This window comes from Pseudophryne corroboree, chromosome 1, assembly GCF_028390025.1.
Source record: "Pseudophryne corroboree isolate aPseCor3 chromosome 1, aPseCor3.hap2, whole genome shotgun sequence".
Taxonomy (NCBI): Eukaryota; Metazoa; Chordata; class Amphibia; order Anura; family Myobatrachidae; genus Pseudophryne; species Pseudophryne corroboree.
In genome coordinates, this window is record NC_086444.1 from 953,366,023 (window position 1) to 953,384,088 (window position 18,066).

At 48.3% G+C, this 18,066-nt stretch overlaps 1 protein-coding gene across 1 annotated transcript in view; it reads right to left on the reverse strand.

The window, feature by feature from the left end:
* Window positions 1-1,054: 1,054 nt before the first annotated feature.
* MSMO1 (methylsterol monooxygenase 1) overlaps window positions 1,055-18,066 on the reverse strand; it is a 29,548-nt gene continuing 12,536 nt past the window's right edge. The window contains exons 5-6 of the mRNA XM_063920430.1: window positions 2,587-2,741; window positions 1,055-1,600 (exon numbers count right to left, since the gene is read on the reverse strand). Coding sequence (XP_063776500.1) covers window positions 1,402-1,600; window positions 2,587-2,741 — 354 coding nt within the window. The 3' untranslated portion in view covers window positions 1,055-1,401. The remainder of the gene's footprint in view (window positions 1,601-2,586; window positions 2,742-18,066) is intronic.

Genomic DNA, 18,066 nt, shown 5'->3' on the forward strand with positions numbered 1-18,066 from the left:
GGTCAACAGTTGTCTAATTTTGCAGTCTTCAAATTATCCGTTCCCGGACAGATTTACTGTCATTTTTTATTTACATAATTAACTATGTAGAATTTAAAAACGATCACTAAAATCTGGTATAGGAGCAGTAGTTTCCAGTATTACAGATCTGCAGTTATGAAAACATTAAAAAAAAGTGTCCATACTGTAGCAAGACCTGATGGGATGATTACTGCATGTCTCTGTAAGTATACAAGGAAAATGTTCAGTTCTGTAGAGTTAGATGGGTAGCCTAACAATAGGATCGGATAATAGTTTGTCTATACATGGAAGGCCAAATTCAAAGATCTGGTCATTGAGGCGTCAGGCAAAACAAATCCCGCACATTGCTGACCAGCTTGCTTATTGTATTGTTTTAAGACTTGCTGGTCACTCATTGGCCCACTAAGTGTCTCTGCAGGGCTCATCAGATCACCATAATTTTTAACCTGCCCAAATGTCATGCAATTAGATTTTGATAGTTCAGAATGCTCTTTTGGAAGATCACAAATATTACAATACAAGACCAATTTGGTCTGTAGCTCATATACCACCAAAGATAAGAAATTAACACTCAGATCAGATTTATATAAATATATACAACCCCATGGTGGTGTATCCCACAATGCACTTGGTGCTATGAACCATCTCTGAAAATATCTGTATATAAAAACACTGTACAATAATGTTAAAAATGTTGCAATTTTAAAGTGCAAAAAAACAAACCTCTGCTCTTTGGGACATAAATTAAGCTAAGGAGCCTGGGTAGCATGTTTATTCCTATTGGCAATGATCCTAGTCCATAATGTATACAAGTGGTTGAACACAGAACACCCATAATCCTGATCCAGAGGGGGCCAGGTTAGTGACAAACACCAAAGTAAGGTGCTTACATGAACTGTGGCTGAAATCCTTCCTCACCCTGTGAACCTCACAAACAAAATTTCTACTATCACACTAGGTGAGGCACAATATGGTTTTCAATTAAACTAATAAATAATTAATATGTATTATGTAGAAAAATCAAAATCAAACATTTTACAAAGAGGATACTGTATTTTACTGAATAAGATAGTCAAATAGATGAAAGTGCCGGGGAAAAAAAGTCTCTCTATTCTCTGAAAAGTCGCACTTGACAGTAGCAATCAGCTGTGCTTGACGTGTTCTGCCGAACTGCAGGTTGTCTTTCTGATATTAAGGCCCAATGAGGCATTTGTACAGCAGCTGCAAATGGGTTTGTGACTGAATTCCACAAAATTTTTCTCTTGCAGAAACGTTACATACAAATCAGACTCTACTCTTCATTCTGCGATAGAATTTAGGCATTATTAAGAGCATTTTGTGGTCCGCACACTGGAGAATTAAGCTGTGCCTGGGAATAAGTTATTTTGTCTTCTTTTCTTGCTGTGCCTTTACTTTGCCCTTGTAGCTGTTATACTGAGCATCTGTGTTGAAGAGTTTATCCCACCATGTAAATGTTGATGCATAGTTACCCACGAAGTTCATGTGATGGAAATCATGAAAACGTACACCTGCATAGAATGGTATGAGGTGAAGTGGATTCAGAGGAATGTCATAACCACTGAAAGAGAACAGAAAAAGGACATTAGACTGTGCTTAGTTACAGCTTTCTCAGAGGTTAGCACCCTGGAAGAAACTACACAAAACACAATCTAAATACTAGTTATTTACCTAGTAACGTTATCAGATAGATAGCATAGGCCATGGTGACATGCAGATAATATCTCGTTAAAAGATATGCAGGTATATCTTTAACTACAAAAAGTTTGCAGATGTTCTTGTGTTCCCCCAGTACTGGTATGGTAAGTGCCATCTTTGCTAGCACCTCAAATTTTGCATTACTAAGCCCACAATGCACTGCAGTTGGCCAGAAAGGAGGAACAGAGAGGTTGATGAGGTTGAATGTATGTTTATTGAACTATGGACCTGATTCAAACATGGCTACAAACCCGATTTGTACGTAGTTGAGCGATTTTCGTCTGACGCATGAGTCCAAGTCGCAATGCATATGTGCAGCATTGCTCTTATGACAGCGATCTTAGAGAAGGATAATTTGCAAACTGGTTGATAGTTACGGTTTGGGGGAGGTAACGAGGTGTGTCAGCAAAAAGGCATGTGTGTTGCGCTTGTCTAGGGGCGTGTCTCAGCCTGTGACTGCAATTCTGTAACGCAGTTCCAATGGCTCTTGCGTCTCACTTCCTGCAGCCATGCACCGCAACCACAGGGCTACTCTGCAATCTATGCTGTGTGTTTGTATTCGGCCATGGGAACTCGCAAAGGCGGTGGGCTTCTGAACACAAATCCGGTGGCAGCATTTGCATATTTTTGCACAGTGGCTGCGTACACCTTTGCAACTCTGGTGGATTTAGCGGACATTAATATGGCCTTATTTTCGCTTGGGTGGAAAAAGTTTGTATAAATGAGTTCTTATTACAAAGTGAGATCTTTGGTTCTGAATGTAACCAATGTAGTTAATAAGAGGCATTATTTGCAGTTATTTTACAAGAGTATTAAACACAACAATAAACAAAGCGCACATGCACTTACCTGTGAACATCTATTGTTTCCATAAGTCTAACTAAAACCCATGCCCAAAGGAGAATGACGTGATTACAGAAAACCATGATTCCAATGAAAAACCCGGCTCCCAAAATGAGGGTTTCCAGAGGGTGAGCATATTCAGCCTGCATACCAAATGGAGACTGGAAAACACAGAATGGACATCCTATGTATCAATGCATTTAATTCACAAATTATACAATGTACTTTACGCAATCATATAAAAATATTACTAACAAATACATTCATGTGTGTGGGATCGCTCATCTGGAAACCTGCTATACAGGAAATTCCAAAGCATAGAATAAATAATAGGATTTTAATACCTACCGGTAAATCCTTTACTCCTAGTCCGTAGAGGATGCTGGGGACTCCAAAAGGACCATGGGTATAGACGGTATCCGCAGGAGACATGGGCACACTATAAGACTTTGAATGGGTGTGAACTGGCTCCTCCCTCTATGCCCCTCCTCCAGACCTCAGTTATAGGAACTGTGCCCAGGGAGACGGACATTTCGAGGAAAAGGATTTTTTGTTACACTACGGGTGAGACACATACCAACTCACACCACAAACACACCGTACAACTGGATTAGCAGGAATACCAGAGAACAACATGAACGAAAAACAGCAACAAGCTGAACATAACCGATACACAACCCTCGTGTAATCGAAACAACAACTAACAATACAACTGCAAGCAACAGTCCGCACTGGGATGGGCTCCCAGCATCTTCTACGGACTAGGAGAAAAGGATTTACCGGTAGGTATTAAAATCCTATTTTCTCTGACGTCCTAGAGGATGCTGGGGACTCCAAAAGGACCATGGGGTCTATACCAAAGCTCCAGACCGGGCGGGAGAGTGCGGATGACTGCAGCACCGATTGAGCAAACACGAGGTCCTCATCAGCCAGGGTATCAAACTTGTAGAACTTTGCAAAAGTGTTTGAACCCGACCACGTAGCTGCTCGGCAAAGTTGAAGTGCCAAGACCCCTCGGGCAGCCGCCAAAGATGGGCCCACCTTTCTGGTAGAATGGGCCTTCACTGACTTCGGCAACGGCAATCCAGCCGTAGAATGAGCGTGCTGAATCGTATTACAAATCCAGCGTGCAATAGTCTGCTTGGAAGCAGGATTTCCAATCTTGTTGGAAGCTTACAGGACAAACAGAGCCTCCGTTTTCCTAACCAGAGCCGTTCTGGCGACATAAATTTTCAAAGCTCTCACGACATCGAGAGATTTTGGCACAGTCACGGCATCCGAAGCCACAGGCACCACAATAGGTTGATTTATGTGAAACGAAGAAACCACCTTCGGCAGAAATTGTTGACGAGTCCTTAATTCTGCTCTATCCACATGGAAAATCAAATATGGGTTCTTGTGAGACAAAGCCGCCAATTCCAACACCTGTCTGGCGGACGCTAAGGCCAAAAGCATGACCACTTTCCAAGTGAGAAATTTCAACTCAACCTTTCGCAAAGGTTCAAACCAGTGAGACATAAGAAATTGCAACACCACGTCAAGATCCCACGGTGCCACGGGTGGCACAAACGGGGGATGGATATGCAGCACTCCCTTCACGAAAGTCTGAACTTCAGGAAGGGCGGCCAATTCTTTTTGAAAGAAAATAGATAAAGCAAAAATCTGCACTTTGATGGAACCCAATTTCAGGCCTGCATCCACGCCTGTCTGCAAAAAATGAAGGAAACGACCTAGCTGAAACTCCTCCGCTGGAGCTTTCTTGGCTTCACACCACGACACATATTTTCTCCAAATACAGGGATAATGCTTTGCCGTGATCTCCTTTCTAGCCTTAAGGAGAGTGGGGATGACTTCCCCAGGAATACCCTTTCGAGCTAGGATTTGGCGTTCAACCTCCAGGCCGTCAAACGCAGCAGCGGTAAGTCCTGAAATACGGATGGCCCCTGCAGTAACAGGTCCTCTATGAGAGGAAGCGGCCAAGGATCTTCTATGAGCAATTCCTGAAGATCCGGATACCAGGCCCTCCGTGGCCAATCTCGAACGACAAGTACTGCCGGAACCCTTGTTCGTCTTATGATCCTCAACACCTTTGGAATGAGAGGAAGTGGAGGGAACACATATACCGACTGAAACACCCACTGAGTTACCAGGGCGTCCACTGCACTGGCTTGAGGGTCCCTTGACCTGGAACAATACCTCGGAAGCTTCTTGTTGAGGCGAGACGCCATCATGTCTATTTGAGGAATTCCCCAACGCCTTGTCACTTCTGCAAATATGCAAATACCTCTTGATGAAGAGCCCACTCTTCTGGATGGAGATCGTGTCTGCTGAGGAAGTCTGCTTCCCAGTTGTCCACGCCCGGAATGAAGACTGCTGACAGAGCGCTCACGTGTTTTTCTGCCCAGCGGAGAATCCTTGTGGCCTCCGCCATTGCCGCTCTGCTCTTTGTTCCGCCCTGGCGGTTTACGTACGCTACCGCCGTTACGTTGTCTGTCTGAATCAGGACAGGTAGACCTCAAAGAAGGTGTTCCGCTTGCAGAAGGCCTTTGTAAATGGCTCTTAACTCCAGAACGTTTATGTGGAGACAAGTTTCCTGGCTTGACCATTTTCCCTGGAAACGTCTTCCTTGTGTGACTGCACCCCAGCCTCAGAAACTTGCATCCGTGCTCAGCAGGACCCAATCCTGGATTCTGAACCTGCGTCCCTCTAGAAGGTGAGAACTTTGCAGCCACCACAGGAGAGAAATTCTGGTCCTGGAAGATAGACTTCTTTTCCGGTGCATGTGCAGGTGAGACCCGGACCATTTGTTCAGCAGGTCCCACTGGAACACCCGGGCATGAAACCTGCCAAACGGAATGGCTTCGTAAGCCGCAACCATCTTCCCTAGCACTCGAGTACATTGATGAATCGACACTCTTGCTGGTTTCAGAAACTCCTTGACCATGCAATGGATTTCCAGAGCTTTTTCCGCCGGGAGAAACACTCTCTGTAGTTCTGTGTCTAGGATCATGCCCAAGAAGGGCAGCCGAGTTGTCGGGATCAACTGAGACTTTGGCAAATTTAGAATCCAACCATGATGTCGCAGAACCGTCAGGGAGAGTTCCACATTTCTTAGCAACTGGTCCTTTGATCTCGCCTTTATCAGGAGATCGTCCAAGTACGGGATATTTGTGACACCCTGCTTGCTTGCATTTCCGCCATCACTTTGGTGAAGACCCCCGGGGCCGTGGAAAGCCCAAACGGCAACGTCTGAAATTGGTAATGACAATCCTGCACCGCAAATCTCAGGAAGGCCTGATGTGGAGGATATATCGGGACGTGTAAGTAGGCATCTTTTAGGTCGACTGACGCCATAAAATCCCCCCCTTCTAGGCTGGAGATCACAGCTCGAAGAGATTCCATCTTGAACTTGAAAGTTTTCAAATACAGATTGAGGGATTTTAGGTTCAGGATCGGTCTGACCGAGCCGTCCGGCTTTGGCACGACAAAGAGGCTCGAATAGAACCCTTCCCCTCGTTGGGACGGGGGAACCGGGACAATGACCCTCTGTTGACACAGCTTTTGTATTGCAGCATTTACTACTTCCCTTTCTGGGATAGAAACTGGCAAGGCTGATTTGAAAAATCGGTGGGGGGGCATCTCCTGAAACTCCAGTTTGTACCCTTGGGACACTATGTCTAAGACCCAAGGATCTAGGCCCGATTGAAACCAGACCTGACTGAAGATTCGGAGACGGGCCCCCACCGGCACGGACTCCCGTAGTGGAGCCCCAGCGTCATGCGGTGGACTTGGCAGAGGTGGGGGAGGACTTTTGGTCCTGGGCGCCAGACACAGCAGGCGACCTTTTTCCCCTTCCTCTACCTTTTTTGTATTTATTAGGCCGAAAGGACTGCATCTGATAATGAGGCGCCTTTTTCTGTTGTGCGGGGACATAAAGGAAGAAAAGATGACTTACCCGCAGTAGCTGTAGACACCAGGTCAGCGAGGCCGTCACCAAACAAGACACTACCTTTATAAGGGAAAGCTTCCATAGCTTTCTTGGAGTCAGCATCAGCATTCCATTGATGAATCCACAGCGCCCTCCTGGCCGAGACTGCCATGGCATTGGCCCTGGATCCCAAGAGGCCAATATCCCTCGCCGCATCCTTTAAGTAAGCTGCAGCGTCCCTGATATAACCGAGAGTCAAAAGAATGTTATCCTTATCAAGGGTATCCATGTCAGGTGCCAAATTATCAGCCCACTTAGCAATAGCACTACTCACCCATGCCGACGCCACGGCAGGTCTGAGGAGTGCACCCGTAGTGACATAAACGGCCTTTAATGTCGTTTCCTGCTTGCGATCCGCAGGATCCTTGAGGGCAGCCGTGTTAGGAGACGGAAGCACCACTTTTTTGGGACAGAGCTTTGTCCACATTGGGAGACAACTCCCACTTTTCCCTGTCGTCAGAGGGGATAGGATATGCCATAAAAATTCTCTTGGGAATCTGCCACCTTTTGTCAGGCGACTCCCAAACCTTTTCACAAAGAGCGTTCAGTTCATGAGAGGGGGGAAACTTCACCTCAGGCTTTTTCCCTTTAAATAAACAAACCCTGGGTAAAGGAACCAGTAGGTTTAAAATCTTATTTTCTCTTACGTCCTAGAGGATGGGATGCTGGGGACTCCGTAAGGACCATGGGGTTTATACCAAAGCTCCAGAACGGGCGGGAGACTGCGGATGACTCTGCTGCACCGACTGAGCAAACACGAGGTCCTCCTCAGCCAGGGTATCAACTTGTAGCACTTTAGCAAAAATGTTTGACCCCGACCAAGTAGCTGCTCGGCAAAGTGGTAATGCCGAGACGCCTCGGGCATCCGCCCAAGAAGAGCCCACCTTCCTAGTGGAATGGGCCTTTACTGAATTTGGTACCGGCAAACCAGCCTTAGAATGAGCCTGCTGAATCGTGTTACAGATCCAGCGAGCAACAGTCTGCTTAGATGCACGAGTGCCAACCTTGTTGGCTGTATACAGGACAAACAGTGCACCTGTTTTCCTAACCGTAGCCGTTCTGGCTAATAAAATCTTTAAGGCCCTGACTACCTCAAGGGACTTGGAATTCTCCAAGGATCCCGTAGCCACAGGCACCACAATAGGTTGATTCATATGAAAATGACAAAACCACTTTTGGCCGAAATTGAGGACAAGACCTCAACTCTGCTCGATCCGCATGGAAACTCAGATAGGGGCTCTTGAAAGACATGGCCGCCAACTCGGACACCCGCCTCGCAGATGTCAAGGCCAATCACATGACCACTTTCCAAGTGAGAAACTTCAATTCAACTGTTTGAAGCGGTTCAAACCAGTGTGACTTATGGAATCTTAACACCACGTTAAGGTCGTATGGTGCCACTGGGGCACAAAAGAGGGTGGATGTGTAACGCTCTTTTTACCAAAGTCTGGACTTCTGTGAGAGAAGCCAATTCCTTCAGAAAGAATATGGATAAGGCAGAAATCTGCACCATAATTGAGCCTAACTTTAGGCCTATATCCACTCCTGTTTGTAGAAAATGGAGTAAACGTCCTAGTTGGAAATCCTCAGTAGGAACATTCTTGGCTTCACACCAAGACACATATTTTCTCCAGATACGGTGATAGTGTTTCACCGTAACATATTTTCTAACTTTAATAAGAGTAGGATTTACCTCCTCTGGAATACCCTTTTTTTTTTACCTAGGATTTTGTGTTCAACCGCCATGCCGTCAAACGGAACCGCGGTAAGTTTTGGAACACGTACAGCCCCTGTAGTAGCAGGTTCTCCCTGTGAGGAAGGGGCCACGGAACTTGAAAACAGTCCCTGAAGATCTGCATACCCGGCCTTTCGAGGCCAATCTGGAACAATGAGTATCGTCTGCACTCTTGTTCGTCTTATGATTCTCAATATTTTTGAGATGAGAGGAAGTGGAGGGATCACATAGACCGACTGAACACCCACGGTGTCACCAGGGCGTCCACCGCCGCTGCCAGAGGATCCCTCGACCTGGGACAATACGTCCGAATCTTCCTGTTGAGGCGTGATGCCCTCATGTCCATATGAGTAGGTCCTCAACGACTTGTCACCACTGTGAAGACTTCCTGATGAAGTCCCCACTCTCCTAGATGGAGATTGTGTCCTCTGTAATGAAGACCTCTGACAGAGCACTTACATGATTTTTCGCCCAGCGAAGAATCCTGGTGGCTTTTGCCATTTCTGCTCTGCTTTTTGTCCCGCCCTGGCGGTTCCCCTGCGTCACTGCCGCGACGTTGTCTGACTAGATCAGAACAGGCAGGTTGTGTAGAAAATTCTCCGCTAGTTTGAGGCTGTTGCAAATGGCTCCCAATTTCAGCACACTGATGTGTAGGTAAGCCTCTTGGCCTGACCATATTTTCTGAACATTGTTCTCCTGTGTGACTGCTCCCCATCCTCGGAGGCTCGCGTCCGTGGTCACAAGAACCCAATTTTGAACGCCAAACCTGCGACCCTCTAGAACAGGCATTTTCAACCGGTGTGCCGCGGCACACTAGTGTGCCGTGACTGGTTGTAAGGTGTGCCGCGGAGCTAGAACCGCTGCCGTACCTTCAAAACAAACTGTGAGCCCAGGCAGCAGCAGCACTGGGATCCTCTGGGAGGCACAGACTCAAGCGCACATGGGCCGTGACCTATGCCATGGAGATGCAGCAGTGACATCATAGGTCACGCCCGCCGCATCATCGGTCATTCCACAAGCCAGGCAGCCCGCCCGCATCCACACCTACCCTCCCTCCTGCCCGCCACCCTCCCGCATCCGCACCTGCCGCCCTGCTGCTCAGTGCTCACAGCACTGTATGCAACCCCCGCCATTGAGGGACAGACAAGGAGGAGGACAGATGACGGTAGGGGCTAATATTTGTGGTGAATAAAGTATGGGGGACCAATGTAACTTATGTGGGGGGCACTGTAACTTATTTGGGGAGGAATATATTGTATGTAGGGAGCAATGTAATTAATGTGGGGAGCAAAATGGTTTATGTCGGGTGCAATGTGATTGTTTTTTCTATGGGGAATAATGTAATCGTTTTTTTCTGTGGAGGCCAATGTGTGTGTGTGTGTGGGGGGGGGGAGGGCTTTTTGTTTTACTGTGGGGGACCAACGTCTTTTTTTTTTTCCGTGGGGGACTGATGGTGTGCCTTGGCAATTTAAAAATATTGTTCGGTGTGCCACGAGTTAAAAAAAAAAAAAGAGAGAGAGAGAGAGAGAAAGAGAAAGAGAGAGAGATATGTCCAGAGGGTCCCACTGAAAAGTCCGTGTGGAATGGCCTCGTAGGCCGCCACCATCTTTCCTAATACATGAGTGCATTGATGAACTGACACTCATTTTGTCTCTGACCATGTTCTGGAGTACTTGGGCTTTTTCCTCTGGGAGAAAGACCTTTTGTTTTTGTGTGTCCAGAATCATGGCCCTCATTCCGAGTTGTTCGCTCGCAAGTGAATTTTAGCAGATTTGCTCATGCTAAGCCGCCGCCTACTGGGAGTGAATCTTAGCATCTTAAAATTGCGAACGATGTATTCGCAACATTGCGATTACACACCTCATAGCAGTTTCTGAGTAGCTTCAGACTTACTCGGCATCTGCGATCAGTTCAGTGCTCGTCGTTCCTGGTTTGACGTCACAAACACACCCAGCGTTCGCCCAGACACTCCCCCGTTTCTCCGGCCACTCCTGCGTTTTTTCCGGAAACGGTAGCGTTTTTTCCCACACGCCCATAAAACGGCCTGTTTGCGCCCAGTAACACCCATTTCCTGTCAATCACATTACGATCGCCAGAACGATGAAAAAGCCGTGAGTAAAAATCCTAACTACATAGCAAATTTACTTGGCACAGTCGCAGTGCGGACATTGCGCATGCGCATTAAGCGGAAAATCGCTGCGATGCGAAGATTTTTACCGAGCGAACAACTCGGAATGAGGGCCCATGTCCGAAAACGACAGTCGAGTTTGGAACCAACTGTGACGTTGGTAGAATAAGTATTCCGCCGTGTTGTAGTAGTATTCTCAGGGAGAGAGATACGCTTAGTAACAATTTTTCCCTTGAATTCGCCTTTACCAGGAGATTGTCCAAGTATGGAATAATGTGACGTCTTGCTTGCGCAGGAGTACCATCATGTCCGCCATTAACTTGACGGACGTGGGAATAACAATCCTGTACAGCGAATCTCAGGTACGCCTGATGAGGAGGATAAATGGGGACATGAAGGTATGCATCCTTCATGTCTAGTGCCACCATAAAAAACCTCCCCTTCCCGGCTGGAGATCACTGGCCGGAGAGATTCCATCTCGAATTTGAACCTTTTCAGACATAAATTCAGGGATTTTAGATTCAGAATGGGCCTGACCGAGCCATCCGGTTTCGGGACCACAAAAATAAGAATTTACTCACCGGTAATTCTATTTCTCGTAGTCCGTAGTGGATGCTGGGGACTCCGTAAGGACCATGGGGAATAGACGGGCTCCGCAGGAGACTGGGCACTCTAAAGAAAGATTTAGGACTATCTGGTGTGCACTGGCTCCTCCCCCTATGACCCTCCTCCAAGCCTCAGTTAGGAACTGTGCCCGGAAGAGCTGACACAATAAGGAAAGATTTTGAATCCCGGGTAAGACTCATGCCAGCCACACCAATCACACCATATAACACGTGATAGGAACCCCGGTTAACAGTATGATAACAATGGAGCCTCTGAATAGATGGCTCGCCATAACAACCCGATTTTTGTAACAATAACTATGTACAAGTATTGCAGACAATCCGCACTTGGGATGGGCGCCCAGCATCCACTACGGACTACGAGAAATAGAATTACCGGTGAGTAAATTCTTATTTTCTCTGACGTCCTAGTGGATGCTGGGGACTCCGTAAGGACCATGGGGATTATACCAAAGCTCCCAAACGGGCGGGAGAGTGCGGATGATTCTGCAGCACCGAATGAGAGAACTCCAGGTCCTCCTCAGCCAGGGTATCAATTTTGTAGAATTTTGCAAACGAGTTTGCCCCTGACCAAGTAGCTGCTCGGCAAAGTTGTAAGCCGAGACCCCTCGAGCAGCCGCCCAAGATGAGCCCACCTTCCTTGTGGAATGGGCTTTTATTGATTTAGGCTGCGGTAATCCCACCGCAGAATGCGCCAGCTGAATAGTGCTACAAATCCAGCGCGCAATAGACTGCTCAGAAGCAGGAGCACCCAGCTTGTTGGGTGCATACAGGATAAACAGCGAGTCATACTTTCTGACTCCAGCCGTCCTGGAAACATAATTTTTCAGGGCCCTGACTACGTCCAGGAACATGGAATCCTCCAAGACCCTAGCAGCCGCAGGCCCACAATAGGATGGTTCAAGTGAAAAGCTGAGACCAGCTTCGGGAGAAACTGAGGACGAGTCCTCAACTCTGCCCTATCCATATGGAAAATCAGATAAGGACTTTTACAAGACAAAGCCGCCAATTCTGATACCCACCTGGCCGAAGCCAGGGCCAACAACAGAACCACTTTTCACGTGAGATATTTTAAATTCACAGTCTTAAGTGGCTCGAACCAATGTGATTTCAGGAATTCCAAAACCACATTTAGATCCCAAGGTGCCACTGGGGCACAAAAGGAGGCTGAATATGCAGAACTCCTTTGACAAAAGTCTGAACTACAGGCAGTGAAGCCCGTTCTTTCTGGAAGAAAATCGACAGAGCCGAAATCTGGACCTTGATGGACCCCAATTTGAGGCCCAACGTCACTCCTGCTTGCAGGAATTGTAGGAATCGACCCAGCTGAAATTCCTCCGTCGGGGCCTTCTTGGCCTCACACCACGCAACATATTTTCGCCAAATGCGGTGATAACGTTTTGCGGTGACATCCTTCCTGGCTTTGATCAGGGTAGGAATGACTTCCTCCGAAATGCCCATTAGGATCCGGTGTTCAACCGCCATGCCGTCAAACGTAGCCGCGGTAAGTCTTGGAACAGACAGGATCCCTGCTGCAGCAGGTCTTGTCTGAGCGGCAGAGGCCAAGGGTCCTCTGCAAGCATCTCTTAAAGTTCCGGGTACCAAGCTCTTCGTGGCCAACCCGGAACCACGAGTATAGTTTCCACTCCTCGCTTTCATATGATTCTCAGTACCTTGGGAATGAGAGGCAGAGGAGGCAACACATAAACCGACTGGTACACCCACGGTGTCACTAGAGCGTCCACAGCGATCGCCTGAGGGTCCCTTGACCTGGCGCAATATCTTTTCAACTTTGTTGAGGCGGGACGCCATCATGTCCACCCGTGGTCATTCCCAACGGTTTACCCGCATTTGGAAAACTTCTGGATGAAGTCCCCATTCTCCCGGGTGTAGGTCGCCCATCGGAGAATCCTTGTGGCTTCTGCCATCGCCATCCTGCTTCTTGTGCCGCCCTGTCTGTTTACATGGGCGACCGCCGTGATGTTGTCTGATTGGATCAGTACCGGCTGGTTCTGAAGCAGGGGCCTTGCTTGGCTTAGGGCATTGTAAATGGCCATTAGCTCCAGAATATTTATGTGAAGCGAAATCTCCTTGGAAATTTCTTCCCTGTGTGACTGCACTCCAGCCCCGAAGGCTGGCATCCGTGGTCACCAGGACCCAGTCCTGTATTCCGAATCTGCGGCCCTCTAGTAGATGAGCCCTCTGCAGCCACCACAGCAGCGACACCCTGTTTCTTGCTGACAGGGTTATCCGCTGTTGTATCTGTAGATGGGACCCGGACCATTTGTCCCACAGGTCCCACTGGAACGTCCTTGCGTGGAACCTTCCGAATGGAATTATGCTTCGTACGAAGCTACCATTTTTCCCAGGACTCGTGTGCATTGATGTACCGACACCTGTCCTGGTTTTAGGATGTCTCTGACTAGAGATGACAACTCCTCGGCTTTTTCCACTGGAAGAAACACTCTTTTCTAGTCTGTGTCCAGAATCATTCCCAGGAACAGAAGACGTGTCGTCGGGACCAGCTGTGACTTTGGAATATTGAGAATCCAGCCGTGCTGTTGTAGCACTTCCCGAGAGAGTGCTACCCCCACTACCAACTGTTCTTTGGACCTCGCCTTTATCAGGAGATCGTCCAAGTACGGGATAATAAAAAAACTTCCTTCTTGCGAAGGAGTATCATCATTTCGGCCATTACCTTGGTAAAGACCTTCGGTGCCGTGGACAACTCCAACGGCAGCGTCTGGAACTGATAGTGACAGTCCTGTACCACACATCTGAGGTACTCCTGGTGAGGAGGGTAAATGGGGACATGCAGGTACGCATCCTTGATGTCCAGGGAGACCCTGTAATCCCCCTCGTCCAGGCTCGTAATAACCGCCCTGAGCGATTCCATCTTGAACTTGAATCTTCTGATATAAAAGTTCAAGTATTTTAATTTTAAGATGGGTCTCACCGAACCGTTCTGTTTTGGTACCACAACCATTGTGGAATAGTAACCCCTTCCTTGCTGAAGGAGGGGCACCTTGACAATCACATGTTGTGATTATAGTGTTGAATAGCCACCAACACCGCCTCCCTGGCAGAGGGAGGTGCCGGTAAGGCAGATTTTAGGAAACGGCGGGGGGAAGAACGTCTCGAACTCCAGCCTGTACCCCTGAGATACTACTTGAAGGACCCAGGGATCCATGTGAGAGAGCCCACTGGGCGCTGAAATTTCTGAGACGGGCCCTCACCGTACCCGGGTCCGCCTGAGCAGCCCCAGCGTCATGCTGTGGACTTACCGGACGCAGGGAGGACTTCTGCTCTTGAGAACTAGCTGTGTGCTGCAGCTTTTTCATCTACCTTTGCCTCTCGGCAGAAAGGATGAGCCTCTAGCCCTCTTGCTTTTCTGGGGCCGAAAGGACTGTACTTGATGATACGGTGCTTTCTTTTGTTGTGGGGTAGCCTGTGGCAAAAAAGTCGATTTCCCAGCAGTAGCTGTGGAAACGAGGTCTGAAAGACCATCCCCAAACAGTTTTACCCCCTTATAGGGCAAAACTTCCATGTGCCGATTCGAGTCGGCATCGCCTGACCATTGCCGAGTCCATAACCCCCGTCTGGCGGCAATGGACCTAGCGCTTATTTTTGATGCCAGCCGGCAAATATCCCTCTGTGCATCACGCATGTATAAGACCACGTCTTTTATATGCTCTATTGTCAGCAAAATATTGTCCCTATCCATAGTTATTTTCCGACAGGGAATCTGACCACGCAGCGGGAGCACTGCACATCCATGCCGAAGCAATGGCTGGTCGCAATATAATGCCCGAGTGTGTGACTATATCTTTTAGGGTAACCCCCTGCTTTTTATCAGCAGGTTCCTTCAGGGCGGCCGTATCCGGAGACGGTAGTGCCACCTTTTCTGATAAGCGTGTAAGCGCTGTATCTACCCTATGGGGTGTTTCCCAACGTGACCTATCCTCTGGCGGGAAAGGGTACGCTGCCCAATAACCGTTTAGAAATTATCAATTTCTTACCGGGGGAAGACCACGCTTCCTCACACACCTCATTTAATTTCTCAGATGCAGGAAAAACTACTGGTAGTTTTCTCTCACCAAACATAATACCCTTTTATGTGGTACCTGGGGTATTATCATAAATGTGTAATACATTTTTCATTGCCTCAATCATGTAACGGGTGGACCTATTTGGATGGTACACTAGTCTCATCGTCGTCGACACTGGAGTCGGTATCCGTGTCGACATCTGTGTCTGCCATCTGAGGTAGCGGGCGTTTTTAGAGCCCCCCATGACATTTGAGACGCTGGAACAGGCACAAGCTGAGTAGCCGGCTGTTCTGTGTCGTCGACCTTTTGTGTAAGGAGTTGACACTTTCACGTAATCCTTCCATAAGTCCAACCACACCGGTGTCGACCCCGCAGGGGGTGACATCACATTTACAGGCATTCGCTCCGCCTCCACATCATTATCCTCCTCATACATGTCGACACAGCCGTACCGACACACAGCACACACACAGGGAATGCTCTGACAGAGGACAGGACCCCACAAAGCCCTTTGGGGAGACAGAGGGAGAGTATGCCAGCACACACCAGGGCGCTATATATCACAGGGATATCACATATAAAGAGTGTTTTCCCTTATAGCTGCCTATATATATTGTATACTGCGCCTAAATTGTGCCCCCCCCCTCTCTTTTTAACCCTTTCTGTAGTGTATTGACTGCAGGGGAGAGCCAGGGAGCTTCCCTCCAGCGGAGCTGTGAGGGAAAAATGGCGCCAGTGTGCTGAGGGAGATAGCTCCGCCCCTTTTTCGCTGACTTTTCTCCCGCATTTTTATGGATTCTGGCAGGGGTTAAAAAGCACCTATATAGCCTCTGGGGCTATATATGGTGCCAGTTTGCCAGCCAAGGTGTCAGTATTGCTGCTCAGGGCGCCCCCCCCCCCAGCGCCCTGCACCTATCAGTGACCGCAGTGTGTGGTGTGCATGAGGAGCAATGGCGCACAGCTGCAGTGCTGTGCGCTACCTTGGAGAAGACAGAAGTCTTCAGCCGCCGATTTTCCGGACCACCTTCTTGCTTCTGGCTCTGTAAGGGGGACGGCGGCGCGGCTCCGGGAACGGACGACGAGGTCGGGTCCTGTGTTCGATCCCTCTGGAGCAAAATGGTGTCCAGTAGCCTAAGAAGCCCAAGCTACCACCACTTAGGTAGGTTCGCTTCTTCTCCCCTTAGTCCCTCGATGCAGTGAGCCTGTTGCCAGCAGGTCTCACTGAAAATAAAAAACCTAACAAACACTTTCTTCCTAAGAGCTCAGGAGAGCCCCTAGTGTGCATCCAGCTCAGCCGGGCACAGAAATCTAACTGAGGCTTGGAGGAGGGTCATAGGGGGAGGAGCCAGTGCACACCAGATAGTCCTAAATCTTTCTTTAGAGTGCCCAGTCTCCTGCGGAGCCCGTCTATTCCCCATGGTCCTTACGGAGTCCCCAGCATCCACTAGGACGTCAGAGAAAAAGGCTTGAATAAAACCCCTTCCCCTGTAGAAGGAGAACCTTGATAATCACTTACTGATGATACAGTTTCTGTATGGCAGCTGTCACGGTTTCCCTCTCTGAGGAGGAAACTGGCAGGACAGATTTGAAAAATCGGTGAGGAGGCACATCTTCGAATTCTAATTCGTATCCCTGGGATACAATTTTTACCACCCAAGGATCCAAGCCCGACTGAACCCAGACTTGTCTGAAGAGTCGAAGACGTGCCCCCACCGGTGCTAGCTCCCTCAGTGGAGCCCCCGCGTCATGTAGAGAATTTTGTGGAGGACGGGTGGACTTTTGTCCATGGGAAATAGCCGTAGCTAGTACCCGATCCGCGAGGCCCTCCCCAAATAAAACTTCACTTTTGTAAGGTAAAGACTTTTTTTTTTTTTTAAGACAGTATACCTGTCCTTTGGCAGGTCCACAGGGACCGTCTAACAGAAAACTCCATGACATTGGCTCTTGAACTCAATCGCCCAATATCACTCGCAGCTTCTCTCATATATTATGCTGCTTCTTTAATGTGACCCAAGGTCACCAAAAGGTATCTTTATCTAGGGTGTCAATGACAGATGACCAGTTATCTGCCCACGCTGCAACTGCGCTACCCACCCATGCCGACACTACTGCCGGCCTTCTTAGGGCACCCGTATGTATAAATTTATTTTAAGGTAGTTTCCTGTCTGCGATCAGCAGGACTCTTAAGGGCTGACGTATCAGGGGAAGGTAACGCCACCCTTTTTCTACAAGCGCGTAAATGTCTTGTCCACCGTGGGTGAGGATTCCCACCGTAACCTGCCCTGGGAGTGGAAAGGTTACGCCATAATATTTTCTTCAGAATCTGCAGTTTCTTATCTGGAGTTTCCCAAGCTTTTTTTCAAACAGGGCGATCAGCTCGTGAGATGGGGAAAAAGTTATTGGTGTCTACTACCTGTGAAAAGGGACGTTTCTGCGACCCCGAAGGGCCCTGTGACACAGTAAAAGCTATGGATTGGCTTCCTGCTTTAATCCTTGGACTCAGCTTTGTCCAAACTTTGTGATAAAGTCACCTTAGCATGTAAAACATTCCACATATTCATCTAATCAGGTGTCGGCGGCGCCGACGGAGACACCACAATCATCCGCTCTGCCTCCTCCCTAGATGAGCCTTCCACCTCAGACATGTCGACACAGACGTACTGACATCCCCACACACACAGGGACACCTAATATTATGGGGACTGACCCACCATAAGGCCCTTAGGAGAGACAGAGAGAGAGTATGCCAGCACACACACAGCGCCACTGTTTACTGAGAGAAAACCACCCAGTCTGTCAGCGCTTTTTATTACAATTGTAAAACACCACATATAATGTGCCCCCCCCCCCTCGTTTTGTCCCTCTGTATTAACTAACAGCAGGGGAGAGTCTGGGGCCGCTTCTCTGTATAAGGAGAGAAAAAATGGTGCTGGTTAGTGCTGGAGGAAACAAGCTCCGCC